This window comes from Aotus nancymaae, unplaced genomic scaffold (assembly GCF_030222135.1).
Source record: "Aotus nancymaae isolate 86718 unplaced genomic scaffold, 86718_ANA_hifiasm-v0.15.2.pri h1tg000004l, whole genome shotgun sequence".
NCBI classification, from domain to species: Eukaryota; Metazoa; Chordata; class Mammalia; order Primates; family Aotidae; genus Aotus; species Aotus nancymaae.
This window is the reverse complement of record NW_026988415.1, coordinates 28,639,888-28,656,485: the sequence shown is the minus strand read 5'-3', so window position 1 is coordinate 28,656,485 and position 16,598 is coordinate 28,639,888. Positions and strand designations below refer to the sequence as shown.

At 41.1% G+C, this 16,598-nt stretch overlaps 1 protein-coding gene across 1 annotated transcript in view; it reads right to left on the bottom strand.

The window, feature by feature from the left end:
• The window catches only part of NKAP (NFKB activating protein), a 21,152-nt gene extending 4,554 nt beyond the window's left edge, over window positions 1–16,598 (bottom strand). Inside the window, exons 1-8 of the mRNA XM_012475641.3 lie at window positions 16,074–16,598; window positions 11,623–11,703; window positions 9,500–9,570; window positions 8,838–8,975; window positions 7,036–7,099; window positions 4,491–4,600; window positions 4,318–4,393; window positions 2,745–2,894 (exon numbers count right to left, since the gene is read on the bottom strand). Coding sequence (XP_012331064.2) covers window positions 2,745–2,894; window positions 4,318–4,393; window positions 4,491–4,600; window positions 7,036–7,099; window positions 8,838–8,975; window positions 9,500–9,570; window positions 11,623–11,703; window positions 16,074–16,459 — 1,076 coding nt within the window. The 5' untranslated portion in view covers window positions 16,460–16,598. The remainder of the gene's footprint in view (window positions 1–2,744; window positions 2,895–4,317; window positions 4,394–4,490; window positions 4,601–7,035; window positions 7,100–8,837; window positions 8,976–9,499; window positions 9,571–11,622; window positions 11,704–16,073) is intronic.

The following is a 16,598-nucleotide window of genomic DNA, read 5'->3' as shown; positions in this document are numbered from 1 at the left end:
TCATACACTGAAGTTCCATACATGTATGGCTGTCTTTGGGCTCTGAATTTTATTTTTATTTGTATATTTTTTGAGACAGAGTTGCATTCTTGTTGCCCAGGCTAGAGTGCAATGGCAAGGTCTCGGCTCATTGCAATCTCCATCTCCTGGGTTCAAGGGATTCTCCTGCCTTAGCCTCCCAAGTAGGTGGGATTACAGGTGCCCGCCACCATGCCTGGATAATTTTTGTATTTTTAGTAGAGACGGGGTTTCATCATGTTGGCCAGGCTGGTCTTGAACTCCTTACCTCAGGTGATCCGCCCGCCTCAGCTGCCCAAAGTGTTGGGATTACAGGTGCAAGCCACTATGCCTGGCCTGACTTTTAATCCATTGAACTATTCAGTTGTTCTCCCATGCTTTCTAAAGCGCTGTAAACTTCATAATAGGTCCTCCTATCTCGTAGGGCAAATCTTACCTTTCTGCTTTTCTTCTGCAGGAGTGACTTAGCTATTCTTGTCCTTTTAGTCTAACATATAAATTTTAGAACTGGCTTATTAAGTTTAATGAAAAACTGTGCTGTGATTTTGATTGGAACTGTATTGAATATACAGATCAGTTTGGGAAGAACTGACAGCTTTACAATATTGCCTTCCTATCCATGAACCTGGTATCTCTCCAGTTATTTAAGTTTTCTTTAATCTTACCTTCTTGCTCTTCTTCTTCAGAAGGGACCTAGCTCTTCTTATCCTTTTAGTCTAACATACAAATTTTAGAACCAGCTTAGTAAGTTTCATGAAAAACTGTGTTGTGATTTTGATTGGAACTCTATTGAATATACAGACTATTAATGTTTTACATTTTCCCCCCATAGAACCTTGGGCATCTTTTGTTAAGATTTATTCTTGGGCCGGGAGCGGTGGCTCACGCCTGTAATCCCAGCACTTTGGGAGGCCAAGGCGGGTGGATCACGAGGTCAAGAGATCGAGACCATCCTGGTCAACATGGTGAAACCCCGTCTCTACTAAAAATACAAAAAATTAGCTGGGCATAGTGGCGCGTGCCTGTAGTCCCAGCTACTCGGGAGGCTGAGGCAGGAGAATTGCCTGAACCCAGGAGGCGGAGATTGCGGTGAGCCAAGATCGCGCCATTGCACTCCAGCCTGGGTAACAAGAGCGAAACTCCGTCTCAAAAAAAAAAAAAAAAAAAAGATTTATTCTTAAGTCCTTCATATTCTGACACTGTTATAAATGTTTTCTTCTTATTTAGTGGCACTTTCTAGTTTTCTGTTGTTGTTAAATAGAAATGCATTTCATTTTTAATGAAACTGTATTGAATGTACAATCTCTTAATAATGTTTTATAGTTTTCCCTACAGAGCCATGGGCATCTTTTGTTAAGATTTATTCTTAAGTCCTTCATATTCTCTGACACTGTTATAAATGTTGTTTTCTTCTTATTTAGTTACATTTCCTAGTTGTCTGTTGCTGGTAAGTAGAAATGCAATGGATTTTTGTGTATTAACCTTATATCTAAGCATTTGTTAAACCCTCCTCTTATTTATAATTCATCTGAAGATTCTTTGGGATTTTCTATGTAAACAATCAAATCATTCACAATGTCATTCACAAAAATGACACTGTTATATCATCCTTTCCAATCCTTATTATTATTATTTTCAGACTGAGTATTGCTCTGTCACCCAGGCTGGAATGCAGAGTTGCAATCTCGGCTCATTACAACCTCCGCCTCCTGGGTTCAAGCAATTCTTCTGTCTCAACCTCCCAAGTAGCTGGGATTACAGGCACGTACCACCACATCTGGCTAATATTTGTATTTTTGGCAGAGACGGGGTTTCGCCATGTTGCCCAGGCTAGTCCAACTCCTGGGCTCAAGCGATCCACCTGCCTTGGCCTCCCAAAGTGCTGGGATTACAGGCGTGAGACACCATGCCCAGCCTTCTTTTCCAACCCTTATGCCTCTAATTTCTTTTTCTTGCCTTACTGTGTGGGTCCTCCAATGCAATGCTTCAAATATTGGTCCTCAGAATTCCAAGATTCTGGAGGTGCTTTAGGATTTCTGCAAATATTTGCCTTCAATGTCATTTAAAAATAGTTATCTACTTTAAAATGTTTATCAAGTTTTAAAGAATCCAAAATTCAATTTGATCTAAGTACTGCCACCCTATTAGCTCATTCTCCTGGTTCTTCCTGGTACTTTTTGCTTTTCTAATTTTATATTCCTTTTCTCATGCTGAATCCAATGTCTTTTAAAGATTTATTTATTTATTTATTAGCCAGAACATGTTCTCAGCTGACCAATGTCTTTTATCATCTTTTTCTGTTATTTAGTCTCAGAAATCTGGGTCCATAAATAACTGGACACAAACTTGTAACTAGGAAACACTGTCTTGTGAAAATATTTTTCTAATTGCCACATTCCTCATGGGGCAGTGATAAATAGCTGACTTTAACTACATCCTCCAGTGGATAAAATATCTATACCTAAATATCAACTAGGAAAGGACACTGGAAAGATTGATTCTTTGAAGTCAGAGCTATAGCTGAGTTTGAGGCTGAGTTGCATATATACTTGGAATTTCAGAAAACTATATTATACCAACAAAACTAATATCAAACCAATATTTATACTCTACTTTTCATGAGCAACAGTCACTTAATAAAAATCAATTACCAAAATATAATTCTGGTAGTAAAAAAGAAGAAAAAGATCTAATCATGGAAACTGAGCTTAATGCCAAGAACATACCTGCTACCGCTCATTACATAACCTGAGCATTCAAATGATGCAATTTCTTCACTTGTCAAGCCAATTTCACCTCTTCGTGGGATACGTTTTCCAGCTTTTACATATTCAGCCATAGCTGCACCTTCACCAGGTAACAGGGCATGGCCATAGCTACAAAGTAATTCAGAATTCAGGAAAGGTCCATTAAATCATTTTAGTATTAAAAGCTCATAATCTAAAGAGAACACAAATAAACCCCACATTTTCTCTCAGACAAGAGTAGGAATAACAGTGCTCAGCAGTAGTGTGCTAGGAAGCTCAATGTGAATTACTTTGTCCTAATTAGCATAATAAACACTGCACTGCACTATGACCTATACAACTAATCCAGAAATGCAGAGATATTTTGAAAGAAAAGAACTGATGTGAGTGTAGATTCATGGTTTACAATTATGGATTAATTTATCCCTACAGGCATTGCCATTACTGGTTCTGCCTCCAGCTGATTCCCTTTCCCTTTTTCCCTTAAAAAATCCAAAGTATGCCAGGCACAGTGGCTCACGCCTATAATCCCAGCACTTTGGGAGGCCAAAGCAGGCGGATGATCTGAGGTCAGGAGTTTGAGACCAGCATGGCCAACATGGTGAAACCCCATCTCTACGAAAAATACAAAATTAGTCGGGCATGGCGGCAGATGCCTGTAATCCCAGCTACTCAGGAGGCTGAGGCAGGAGAATCACTTGAATCTGGGAGGCGTAGGTTGCAGTGAGCCAAGTTCATGCCACTGCACTCCAGCCTGGGAGACAGAGTGAAACTTGATCATGCTGCTGCCTTTCAGCCTGGGAGATAGAGCAAGACTCCATCTCAAAAAAAAAAAAAAAAAAAAATTCTAGGTAGGGCATAGTGGCTCACACCTGTAAGTCCAGCACTTTGGGAGGCGGAGGCAGGCGGATCACAAGGTCAGGAGTTTTAGACCAGCCTGACCAACTTGTGAAACCCTGTCTCTATTGAAAATACAAAAAAATTAGTCGGATGTGGTGGCATGTGCCTGTAATCCCACCTACTCAGGAGGCTGAGGCAGGAGAACTGCTTGAACCCGGGAGGCGGAGGTTGCAGTGAGCCAAGATTGCACCACTGCACTCCAGCCTGGGTGTCAGAGTGAGACTCCGTCTCAAAAAAAAAAAAAAATTCTGCTGATAAAAAAATAAGAGAAAAAAGGAATAACAAGTTCTGTGAAGATTAAAGAGAAATAGAAATCATACCTATTTGTGGAGGGGAAGTATTGGGAATCAGCATATGCATCTCTTTTTGAAAAGGGCTTTGAAGGATAGCAAGGATTTTAACAGGAAGAAACTGGGGATAGGGAAGAAAATAGAGGGCAGGGAAAAGAAGGGAAGGTATACTGGAGGAAGAAACAAGTTGAACATGGCATAAAAGTTGGAAAGTGCACAGTAAGCACAGGGAGTATATAGTAGTCCAGCTCAGCTGGAACCTGCAGTAGAAATAAGGGAATAGAGTGAGAAGCTTGGCAAGGTAAGTTAGAACAAGACTTTTTGGAAGGTACTTTAGATATTATAAATACACTGCTACTTACTTCAAAGGTTTATCATCTTGAGAGGTAAGTGTTTTTGGAGCCTCTGGGCCAATTAAATCTGAAGGTTCTTCAGTCTCTGCATGAAAGATATTAAGAAACACATTCACATTCTGACTAATTGGTTACTTTAATGTTTCATCTGTTTTGAGTTAAAGTCTATCAGAAGAACCTACTTGTTCGATCCTTCCAAGGATTCTCCAGAAACTCTTCTTGGGATTCTTTAGAGCTTGAATCACTGGACTCTTTTCTGCTCTTCTTAGACTTCTTTTTCTTATATTTCTTCCTATAGGGATTATAATTTGATACAAATTCACTTTATCCTCCTATGTTAGAGGGCATCTTAATTTTTCTCATTTTTCTTTTTACATTTTGAATTGGTGACTATACATCTTAATTTTTCAAGGCAAAGAAAGGTGACAATAAAATGATCTGAATTCCCAGCTTATTCAAACTTGCTAGATAATTTTACTTAAAAAAATCTTCTAACTTTTATCCTGGGAAACATAGTAAGACCCTGTCTCTACAAAAATAATAAAAAAAAATGAGCTGGATGTGGTAGCACACACCTGTAGTCCAATCTACTCAGGAGGCTGAGGTGGGAGGATCACTTGAGCCCAGGGGTTCAAGATTGCAATAAGCTATGATTGCCCACTGCACTCCAGCCTGGGCAACAGAGTGAGACACTGTCTCTAAACAATTTGTTTCTAAAATTCTAACTTATTTAACTAAATTATCTTTTGCTATAAAAATTATTACTAGGCCGTGCGCAGTGGCTTAGGCCTGTAATCCCAGCACTTTGGGAGGCTGAGGTGGGTAGATCACAAGGTCAAGAGATCTAAACCATCCTGGCCAACATGGTAAAACCCCATCTCTACTAAAAACACAAAAATTAGCTGGGCATGGTGGCGGGCACCTGTAGTCCCAGCTACTCGGGAAGCTGAGTCAAAAGAATCACTTGAACCTGGGAGGCGGAGGTTGTAGTGAGCCGAGATCACACCACTGCACACCAGCCTGGCGACAGCGAGACTCCATCTTAAAAAGGGCAACAAAAAATTATCACTAAAGGAGGCTGGGTAAGGTGTTTCACCCTTGTAATCCCAGCACTTTGGGTGGCTGAGGTGGGTGGGTCACTTGAGCCCAGGAGTTAGAAACTAGCCTGGGCAACATGACGAAATCCTGGCTCTACAAAAAATACAAAAATTAGCCAGGTGTGGTGGCACACGCCGATAGTCCCAGGTATGGGGGAGGTGGGAGCAGAGGTGGGAGGATGGCTTGATCCTGGAAGGTCCAAGTTGTAGTGAGCTGTGATCCTGCCACTGCACTCCAGCCTGGGTGACAGGGTGAGACACTGTCTCAAAAGAAAGAAAAAAAAAATCACTCAAGTGAACAAGGAAATACAGTTCTCATGTTGTAGAAAGCAAAAATAAAACAGCCTAAAAAGTCTCAACAATTTGAGCATTACAAATAATTTTATGTGTAATGAATTAAAATATGTCAAGTATGTTTAAATCCGTGGGTTCATAATGATACTTTAAAAAAATCCAATTCATTATTTGAAAAGTCATAAAACAAAATTATCCTGCTCTTACTATATAAACTATATTTCAGGGTATTTAAATAGTTGATGAGGGTTAAGTTTCTCTCATAGAATTATTCTGCCTAATAAATGAAGGATAAAGCCAGGATTAGACTATCACCATTTTACAACCCCTAATGAAATAATGGATCGAGATAATGACCATCAATGGCTGTTAATAAGACAAAAAGGGATAACCAGACATTATATGCCTCCTGATAGTACCACCTTCACAGCACTACCTATAGAAACTCGTATCTGAACTTTGTCAGGCCTCTAGACCTAGCAATCTACTGGAAATACAGAGGACAGAGAACATGCCAAAGAATACCGTAAGAATACAATCACTGCAAGTTATGGACATCATTTGGATCCTGATTGGAATAAACTATAGAAAAAACTGCTGAGAATTGAGGAATTATTATTAAATGTTTTAGGCATGATAATAGCATTGTGATTATGGGTTTTGTTTTTTTTTTTTTAATATAGAGACAGGGTCTCGCTATGTTGCCCAGGCTGGTATTGAATTCCTGGGCTCAAGTGATCCTCCTGCCTGGCCTCCTAAAGTGCTGGGATTACAGATATGCGCCACTGTGCCTGGCCAGTATTTTGTTTTGTTTTAAAGAATACCTATCTTTTACAGAAAGGTACTGAACTGCTTATGGATGGAATGATATCTGAGATTGATTCAAAAATAAATGATGGATGGTAGATATTGCTCATCAGTTGATAATTATTTAGACAGCATGATGGGTACAGGAGGGATCATTATACTATTTTATGTAATTTTATATATGTTTGAAATTTTCTGGCTGGGTGCAGTGGCTCATGCCGGTAATCCCAGCACTTCAGGACTCCAAGGTGGGAGGATCCCTTGAGGTCAGGAGTTCCAAACCAGCCCGGCCAACGTGGTGAAACCCCATCTCTACTAAAGTAAACACAAAAATTAGCCAGGCGTGGTGGTGGGTGCCTGTAATCCCAGTTACTTGGGAGGCTGAGACACGAGAATTGCTTGAACCAGGGAGGCAGAGGTTGCTGTGAGCTGAGATCACACCACTGCACTCCAGTCTGAGCAACAGAGTAAGACTCTGTCTCAAAAGAAGAAAAAAGAAATTTTCCATAATAAAACTTAAAAAACTGACGATCTGTGTTTCCTCTTCTTTTCCTTTTTCTTGGCTTTCTTTGCTCTCCTTTTGTTATCTTCATCTGCAAATTAAAGCACAGTACAATTAAGAAAAAAAATTTTAACTCTAAAACCGTAGTACTTTTGAGTAGTTAACTATCCTATTGCTGTCCCATTTGTTATTACAAAGAAATTACCTCATTGAAACATTTATTGCTATTTGTCAGGAGCTCTAAGAGGTACTATGAACATAGAAATTAAAGTCACTAGGTATTTGGTGATATAGGGTATTATTATTAATTTTATTGTGTGAGATAGTGTTGTGGTTAAGTAGGAAAATGCCTCTTTTTAAGGGATGCATACAGAAATATTTAGGGTGGAAGTGTGATGATATCTGTAATTGAGTTTGAATATTTCAGCAAAAAGCCCATATTTTGAAATAAATGTGTAAAAATACTAGCAACTGCCAAATCTAGGTGATAAGCATATGGTATTAATTATACTATTCTCTTCACTTTTCTCAATATTTAAATATGTTCATGATAAAAAGGGAAAGAAAACTATGTGTGTGTTGGAGATGGGAGATAGAATGCTTTCCAGGAGCTCAGTCTAATGGAGGAGACAGAAAGGTAAAGAGATCAATACAGACTGGAGTGACAGAGAGAAGCTTGGGGAGCCTAGACACACAGAGGAGTCTTAAAATCAGACTGATTTGGGGAGGGAGGTTGAGGAATGGTTGACCAGGAAAGGTGACTCTTAAAGTAGTTCTTTGATTACAAAAGTACTACTGCATGCCCATTGGTGAAATGAGTAAATGAAGCTGGATGGAGGGAGGGACTGGCATTGTAGGCAGAGGGCCTCTCTACCAAGTAACAATTAAGAGAAAAAACAGGGAATACTAAGCAGACAGAAATTAGTTTTAAGATTACAGAGGATGGTGCAAGAGAGTGTAACAGGGTATATGTGATTAGAGAGAGAGGTGAGTCAGGGTCTGAACTTTAGCCTGAAGGCTATGGATCGCTATTGAAGGATTTTAAGTAGGTATTTGGTGACATAGGGTACTATTACTAATTTCATTGTGTGAGACAGTATTGTAATTAAGTATAAAAATGTCTCTTTTTAAGAGATGCATACAGAAATATTTGGAAGTTCTGTCTTCCAGAACTGAGGAAGAGAAGTGATAGGGAGGGCCAGGAAACTTGGTTGATATCAGAGGAAGGTGAACCTTTGTGTAATGCTAACCCCTGAGGAGGCACCTTCTGGTCAATCATCAGCTAGGAGAGAGTACAAAAAGGAGACTATTTGTGATGCACTATCCCAGATAGGGTGCCTTCCACAAATCAGCAGCCAGCACGAAGGGGGCACTTTATGGCATACCTTTTTGAAAAGTATACAGAGGTGCTTATTGGGCATGAGAATTACATAAAAGAGCCCTTCCACTGATGCAGCCCTGTAAGGCTTACTTTGGTACAGCCCAACCCCCTGATTTGGTCTGGTGGCACATGCCTTGTATAACTATGCGCATCCAATCTGGAGTCAGATCGCTTAGGTTTGAATCCCAACTATGTGACCTTGGGGATAGTACTTATAACCTGCTCTGTCTCCACTTCCTCATCTATAAGATGTACCTTACAGCTACTGTATGGATTAAATGGCAATAATGAATATAAAGCACTTATGAGGGTACCTGGCACAAGGTCAGCAAGCATTCAAAAACTCTTCAGTATTATTATGGCTTCCAGGAAGCTTCTTCTAAAATATGTTTTAAGAAGTAAAACTAGTTTTGAAACAAGGCTTGCAGAACGCTGTTGGCTTTCTTACCACTGGAGTCTGTTTCAGAATCAGAGTCACTGTCGCTATCTTCAAAATACTTCTTGTGTTTTCTTTTTGATTTTTTCTTTCTCCTTTTCTTGGACCTTTCTTTTGAATGGCTACACTTCTTCTTCTTCTTTCTTTCTTCTAAGATAATACAAATAAAAAATTATATTCTAAAAAATTATTTCTGAACATCAAAAGAAAAAGATGATGGGCAATTTGAGTAAAAGCAAAGTCTAATGTTCAACTATTTACAAACTGATTTTTTATGCGGGGCGCAGTGGCTCACACCTGTAACCCCAGCACTTTGGGAGGCCGAGGTGGGTGGATCACGAGGTCAGGAGTTCAAGACCAGCCTGACCAACATGGTGAAACCCCATCTCTACTAAAAACACAAAAATTAGCTGGGCATGGCTTGTGCCTGTAATCCCAGCTACTCAGGAGGCTGAGGCAGGAGAATCGCTTGAACCTGGGAGGCAGAGGTTGCAGTGAGCCAAGATCGCACCACTGCACTCCAGCCTGGGAGACAAAGCAAGACTCCATCTCAAAAAACAAACAAAACCCCAAAAAAACCTGGATTTTTTTAAACCTCTCAATAAAATAGCTCTGTATTTTAAAAATGCCCTCTGGGTTTTTCTTTCTTTCTTTCTTTCTTTTCTTTTAAATACCTTCTGAAGTAGAAGCTGAAGTAGTGCTTTTCTTTGGCTCTTCATCCTCTACTGGTGTATGTTCATCAGAACTGAATTTAAATAAAACGGTTGTAAGAATTAGGAAAGTGATGAGATATGGACCATGGCGTGTAAAAATATGAACCCCAAATTTTTCAGTAACAGCACTGATTGTCCAAGAACCATTAAAAGCAAGCATTGGAGATCCTGAGGCAGAACTTGGAAATCAAAAAAAACAAAACAACAACAACAACAAAGCAAGCACTGGACTACTTTCGTAAACATGGAGTTCAAGGGTCTACCGCCTTTCTAACAATAAAATATCTTATCATTTGTATAACACTTTAGAGTTTACAGAGTGCTATTTAAACAAAGCAGCATGGAAGATTTAGATTTTCAGAAGAAACCGTAGGGAAAAAGTAGAGAAACGAGAACCATAAGGAAAGATTAAAGAAACTGGATATGAGAAGGTTAAAGAAAGACTTCATAATTTTATTCTAAGCATGTAAAAGACAAATGGTAAAGCAGCAACTGTTCTGTCTCCTCAGAGCAAGAATCTAACAAACTACAGTCTAAAGAGATTTTGATTTGCTGCAGAGAATTGTAAAAATGAGTATTATACAAATTCTACAATAGTTTAGAAAAGGAGTTTCCACATCATATAATCTTTTCCTCTGAAGATCACACTTGCAGTAATTTAAATATTGTCTAGAAAATTATTTTTAGAGTTCCTTCCAACTCCAATTCAATGCATTCAGGTTCTTCAAGCATTTTCTTTTTTTATTTTAAACAGAGACGAGGGTCTCGCTATGTTGCCCAGGCTGGTCTTGAACTCCTGGGCTTGGCCTCCCAAAGTGCTAGGATTACATGCATGAGCCACTGCACCTGGCCTCTTCAAGCATTTTCTAAATGTATCTGTAAGAACAGGTTTCAGGACAGGCACGGTGACTCACGCCTGTAATCTCAGCACTTTGGGAGGCTGAGGTGGGCGGATCACGAAGTCAGGAGTTTGAGACCAGCCTGGCCAACATGATGAAATCCCATCTCTACTAAAAATACAAAAATTAGCTGTGTGTGGCGGTGCATGCCTGCAGTCCCAGCTACTAGGGAGGCTGAGGCAGGAGAACTGCCTGAACCCGGGAGGCGGAGGTTGCAGTAAGCTGAGATTGCGCCACTGTACTCCAGCCTAGAGACAGACCAAGACTCTGTCTCAAAAAAAATAAATAAATAAAAATAAAAAAAAGAGTAAGTTTCACATAGTAATACTTTATTATCCAGTCATAAATTACAAGTTTACCTGTGAAGCATATTGTCTCAACCTAAAGTTGGCACAGAAATAGAGGAGAGGGAAGAAGAAACTTATGAGTAGCATCAGAGAAAAGAAATAAGAAAAAAGAAAAAGCATGAAGCCTGAAGATAGTATTGGATATAGGAATATTAACTGAAAAAAACCACACTGGTATATTCATTTAAAAAAGTTTCTTTGTAGGCCGGGTGTGGCAGTTCACACCTACAATCCCAGCACTTTGGGAGCCTGAGGTGAGTGGATCACGAGGTCAGGAGTTCGAGACCAGCCTGGCCAACATGGTGAAACCCCGTCTCTACTAAAAATACAAAAATTAGCTGGCATGGTGGCAGGCGCCTGTAATCACAGCTACTCAGGAGGCTGAGGCAGGAGAATCACTTGAACCTGGGAGGTGGAGGTTTTGGTGAGCCAAGACTACGCCATTGTACTCCAGCCTGGGCAACAGAGTGAGACTCCGTCTCAAAAAAAAAAAAAAAAAATCTATTTGTAAGGCTAACATCTGACATGCAATCTGCTACTTAGTTGAGAAAAAACAATTTAAAATAGTAGGTGTATTATTTAACAATGAACCTTTCTATTAATGGGAAATTCGTGCCCCCTGAATTATTTTAAATTATGCTAAAATCTACTAGTAACATGTTTTAATCTTTACATATGTTCTATGTTTTTAAAACTTAAGGGGTAGAAGAACATAAATCACAAGAGAGAAGAAAAATATGAGATATATTTAAAGTTCTTCACTTAAACATTTTGACAATACACTCAGAATTTAAACACATGTTATAACATTTTAAAAAGATATTTTTAAATCACTTACTCTGGTTCAGGATTCTTTGGAGAAAGTCCCCATACTTCAGGAGCTCCCAATTCTCCAATTCTCTCTCTCTCACTTAATCTCCTAACAGATAAAGACATGTAAATTATAACTCAATGGCTGAGTTGTTTCCTAAATATATAATCTAATTCAACAGGAGTCTAGTTAAGCCTTTTTCCCCTTTACATTTTGAACATGAATAAAAACTTGGCTTAAATAAAAACTCATCACTTAAGGTCTGATGTTCTGATGATACTATCAAATGATAGAGACTATAGAAATGATGGTCTGGGTGACTGTCAAGTGCATCCCTTCTGCTGAATGCATGACTTAGCTCTTAACTGCTCATTTCATCGTCTGTAATATGTGACAGAAACAGTTTCACATTTGGAAATAACTTCATTTGTTTACAGATTTATGAAAGGTGAAGAGAAGTCTCCTTTGATTTGGTCAAACCTTCGGTTTTCAGAAACCAAGGAATTAATGAAGAAAATACAAATGATGCATTAGGTGTAGAAAACAAATGAAGTTCTGAAAATGAAAGAACAGCTTTTTTTTTTTTCTTCCCGAGATGGAATCTTGCTCTGTTGCCCAGACTGGAGTGCAGTGGTTCGATCTTGGCTCACGGCAACCTCCACCTCCCGGGTTCAAGCAATTCTCCAACCTCAGCCTCCTGAGTAGCTGGGATTACAGGCACGTGACACCACGCCTGTCTAATTTTTGTATTCTTAGTAGAGACGAGGTTTTACCATGTTGACCAGGCTGGTCTCAAACTCTTGACCTCATGATCCACCCACCTCGGCCTCCCCAAAGTGCTGGGATTATAGGCGTGAGCCACTGCACCCAGCTGGAAAAAAAATGTTTTTTATTTTTTGTAGAGATGAGGTCTTGCTTTGTTGCCCCGGCTAGTCTCGAACTCCTGGCTTCAAGCAATCCTTCCGCCTCAGCCTCCCAAAGCATTGGGATTATAGGCATGAGCCACTGCACCTAGTCAAAAAGTTTTATTTAACAAAAACTATACTCAGGGCCAGGCACGGTGGCTCATGCCTGTAATTTCAGCACTTTGGGAGGCCAAGGTCGGTGGATCACCTGAGGTTAAGAGTTTGAGACCGGCCTGGCCAACATGGTGAAACCCTGTCTCTACTAAAAAAATACAAAAATTAGCTGGACGTGGTGGCATGCGCCTGTAGTCCCAGCTATTCAGGAAGCTGAGGCTAGAGAATCCCTTGAACCCGAGAGGTGGAGGTTGCAGTGAGCCAAGATCATGCCACTGCACTCCAGCCTGTGTGACACAACAAAACCATCAAAAAAAAAAAAAAAAAAAAAAAACCCAAAAAACAACAGAAGAACTATACTCAATGAGATACAAGGTTTGTTCCCTCTTAGTTCCTTTTTGGAAAAGGAGTGCATTTTCTATCTATTCTCTGAAGGACACTAAGCTTTATTTCTTTTGTTTTATGCCTGTAGTTTCTTGTTTTAATGTTTGCTATTACTCATAAACTAAAAACAAAACAAAACAAAGACTAAGGCTAATTCCCTCAAAGTTTAGCTGCTTTTGATTCCCTTTCTTTTTTTTTTTTGAGACAGAGTTTCGCCCTTGTTGCCCAGGCTAGAGTGCAATGGCACAATCTTGGCTCACTGCAACCTCTACCCTCCAGTTTCAAGCGATTCTCCTGCCTCAGCCTCCTGGGTAGCTGGGATTAAAGGCGCCCACCACCACGCCCAGCTAATTTCTGTATTTTTAGTAGAGACAAGGTTTCACTATGTTGGCCAGGTTGGTCTTGAACTCCTGATCTCAGGTGATCCACCCGCCTCGGCCTCCCAAAGTGCTGGGATTACAGGTGGGTGTGACCCATCTCGCCCAGAGACTCCATTTGTTTTTTAAAATGCTTACAAAATAAATATAATTGGAATGAGTGTTTGAATAGATTGTTTTTGCTTCCTTAATCAGGGGAAAGGTATAACTATGCAGAGTAAGATTGAGAGGATTTCTTGCCTGAAGTAACAGACAATCTAAAAGGTGACATACTTATAGCCGTACTTGGAATTTATGGATATGGGGGGAGGAAGGTCTACCAGACTGTTAACAGCAAGAAGACCTGTTGTCATACCTGTTGCCCCCTGGTTTCATCTGTATTGTTAAGATAAATTATTGGCCGGGCGAGGTGGCTCATGCCTGTAATCCCAGCACTTTGGGAGGCTGAGGCAGGGAGACCGCCTGAGGTCAGGAGTTCGAGACCAGCCTAGCCAACATAGCAAAACCCTATCTCTACTAAAAATACAAAATTTAGCTGGGTGTGGTGGCACATGCCTGTAATCCCAGCTGTTCAGGAGACTGAGGCAGGAGAATCACTTCAACCCGGGAGGCGGAGGTTGCGGTGAGCCGAGATCACACCACTGCATTCCAGCCTGGGAGACAGAGTGAGACTCCATCTCAAAAAAAAAAAAGATAAATTATTTATTTTCTAAATGTACATACGCAAGTTTCATCCAAGCAGTTCTGACATCTTTTGGTGAGGATTCTCCAAGAAGAAACCATTTACTTTTTGATTGACATAGCCTGTGGATACTTTTCTGAAAAATTTACTTTGGAGAGATAGGTCTCCAACCTAACTCAGGACTGTTTTTACTGTTTTTGCTCCCATGCATGAAACATTAATAGCTAACACTAATGCAACAGTTATTATGTTCCAGGCACCTAATTATTACAATCCCCAAATCCTTAGTACTTATTTTATCCCCTTTTCAATGATGAAGAAATGGAGCTCAGAGAGGTTAAGTAACTTGACCAAGGTCACACAGCTATTAAGTGGCAAATAAGGACGTCATACTCAGTCTGATTCTGGAGCTTGTCCTTTTCCTTTCTTTCTTCCTTTTCTTTTATTTATTTATTTTTTTGAAACAGGATCTCCCTGTCACCCAAGCTGGAGTGCAGTGGTAAGATCATGGCTCACTGCAGCCCGACCTCTCCAGCTCAAGTGATCTCCCACTTCAGCCTCCCCAGTAGCTGGAACTACAAGCACGTGCCACCATGCCCAGCTAATTAAAAAAAATTTCTTTGTAGAGATCGGGTATCCCTATATTGCCTAGGCTGGTATTGAACTCATAGATTCAAGTGATCCTCCTGTCTTTGCCTCCTAAAGTGTTGGGATTACAGGCATGAACCTCTGCGCCCAGCCAAAAATGCATAGTTTTAAGGAGAAAAGAAAAGGTTCATAATTATTGCTGTGTAAATCTTAACGTCTTATGTTTTCTGTTAAATTATGTGTCAGGCACTGTACTAAGTTATTTATGTGCACTTATATGCTTAAAAATGAGAAAATTAGAAATATTACAGGCATTGAGGGGCAGCTTAAAGTTCCAACAGTTGGGAGAAGTCTTGATTCTTTTTCTTCCGGCAGTGGGAGGTAATGAAGTATAGTGATGAAAAGGACAGGCTCGGCCAGGCATGTGGTCACACCTGTAATCCCAGCAGTTTGGGAGGCCAAGGTAGGAGGATCACTTGAGCCCAGGAATTTGATATCAGCCTGGGCAACAGGGTGAAACCCTGTCTCTACTAAAAAATACAAAAATAAGCCGGGCGTGGTGGTGCACACCTATAGTCCCAGCTATAGGACTATAGGAGCCCAAGGAGGTTGAGGCTCCAGTGAGCTAAGATCGCACCACTGCACTCCAGACTGGGCAACAGAGCTAGACCCTGTCTAAAAAACAAAACAAAACAACCCCCAAACTATGCATTCTTCCATTCCAATATTCACTTTCATTAGAGGTCTAGTCTCATCCTGGCATCACTTCTCCTAGTCAAGATTGAGACCACTTAACAAGACTTCTCAAGGTAGGGTTTATCTATAGCTTATCAGATCACTTTTCCTACAGGCATCTAATCGTCTTGTCTGAGGGGAAGGTTTATTTCCTATCCAACTTAAACCCTTGATTTCATCCCTTCCTAATTCCCCACAAAACACTTCTACATATATATCCTGTTATCTCAGACCTGTGAGTTCCTTCATTCGACAAGCAATGGTTGAGCGCCTATTAAGTACTAGGCACGTAGAATTCTGTGATCAGAACTCCCCTCTGATCGCAGGCTCCTCCATGAACTCAGTCTAGTGGGGAATACAAATATGTTCACGAATGACAATGACACAACCAAGGAAACGCTACAATTTTGGTAGGTCTGAGGCTATCAGCATTATCTGCTAACAAGACAGGAGGCGGAAGAGGGTAGCGGGAGAATAAGGTACCATATGAAGGGGCCCGAGGATAAGGGAAAATGTAACCGAAGAAAAGGACGAATAAAGGGTTGTCGTGGGTGGATTAAAGAAAGGAATGAAAAAGGGGCGCAAGGCAAGAAGAGTGAGCGAAATGTGAATAGTCAGAAGCGGAATGAATGATAGATCGGACTCCAAAGGCACGTAGGCTCGTACAAGAGAAAGTGCGGCGGTCTCACTCACTTCTGCCGCAGGCTCTCCTCCCTCTCCTTGTCGAGGAGGCTAGGCCAAGGCTTGTCGCTCCCGTAGGGGCGCGAGTAGCTGCCATAATAGACTGACGAGGAGGCAGAAGCGAAGGGGATGCCCCGGGGCGCAGAGGGCCGCTCTCGAGAACGCGACCGCGAGCGTGAGCGGTAGGATTGGTTTCGGGAGCCCTGGCTGAGGCCACCTAGCTGATGGCTGAGTCCATTCCGGTCCCCGGACCGAGAGCAAGAGTGCGAGCGAGAGCGGCGGCGCCGCGGGGAGCGGGCAGATTTGCTGGGCTTCGGACTCTTCGACGAACTGCGACGTCTTCCTCCCGAACCCGAGACCTCCCCATCCGGGCTGCGCGAGCCGGACACCGGAGCCATTGCTACTGGGGGAGCCCAGCAGCCGTGGAAGAACGGGGCGCTCTCGCGAGCCTAGGAAGAGCTCTTTTTCCTTGGTTCCCGGGACCCGCCACTGCGGAACACGCCCAAACCTGAGGAATGCAAACAGTTCTCGGTACGT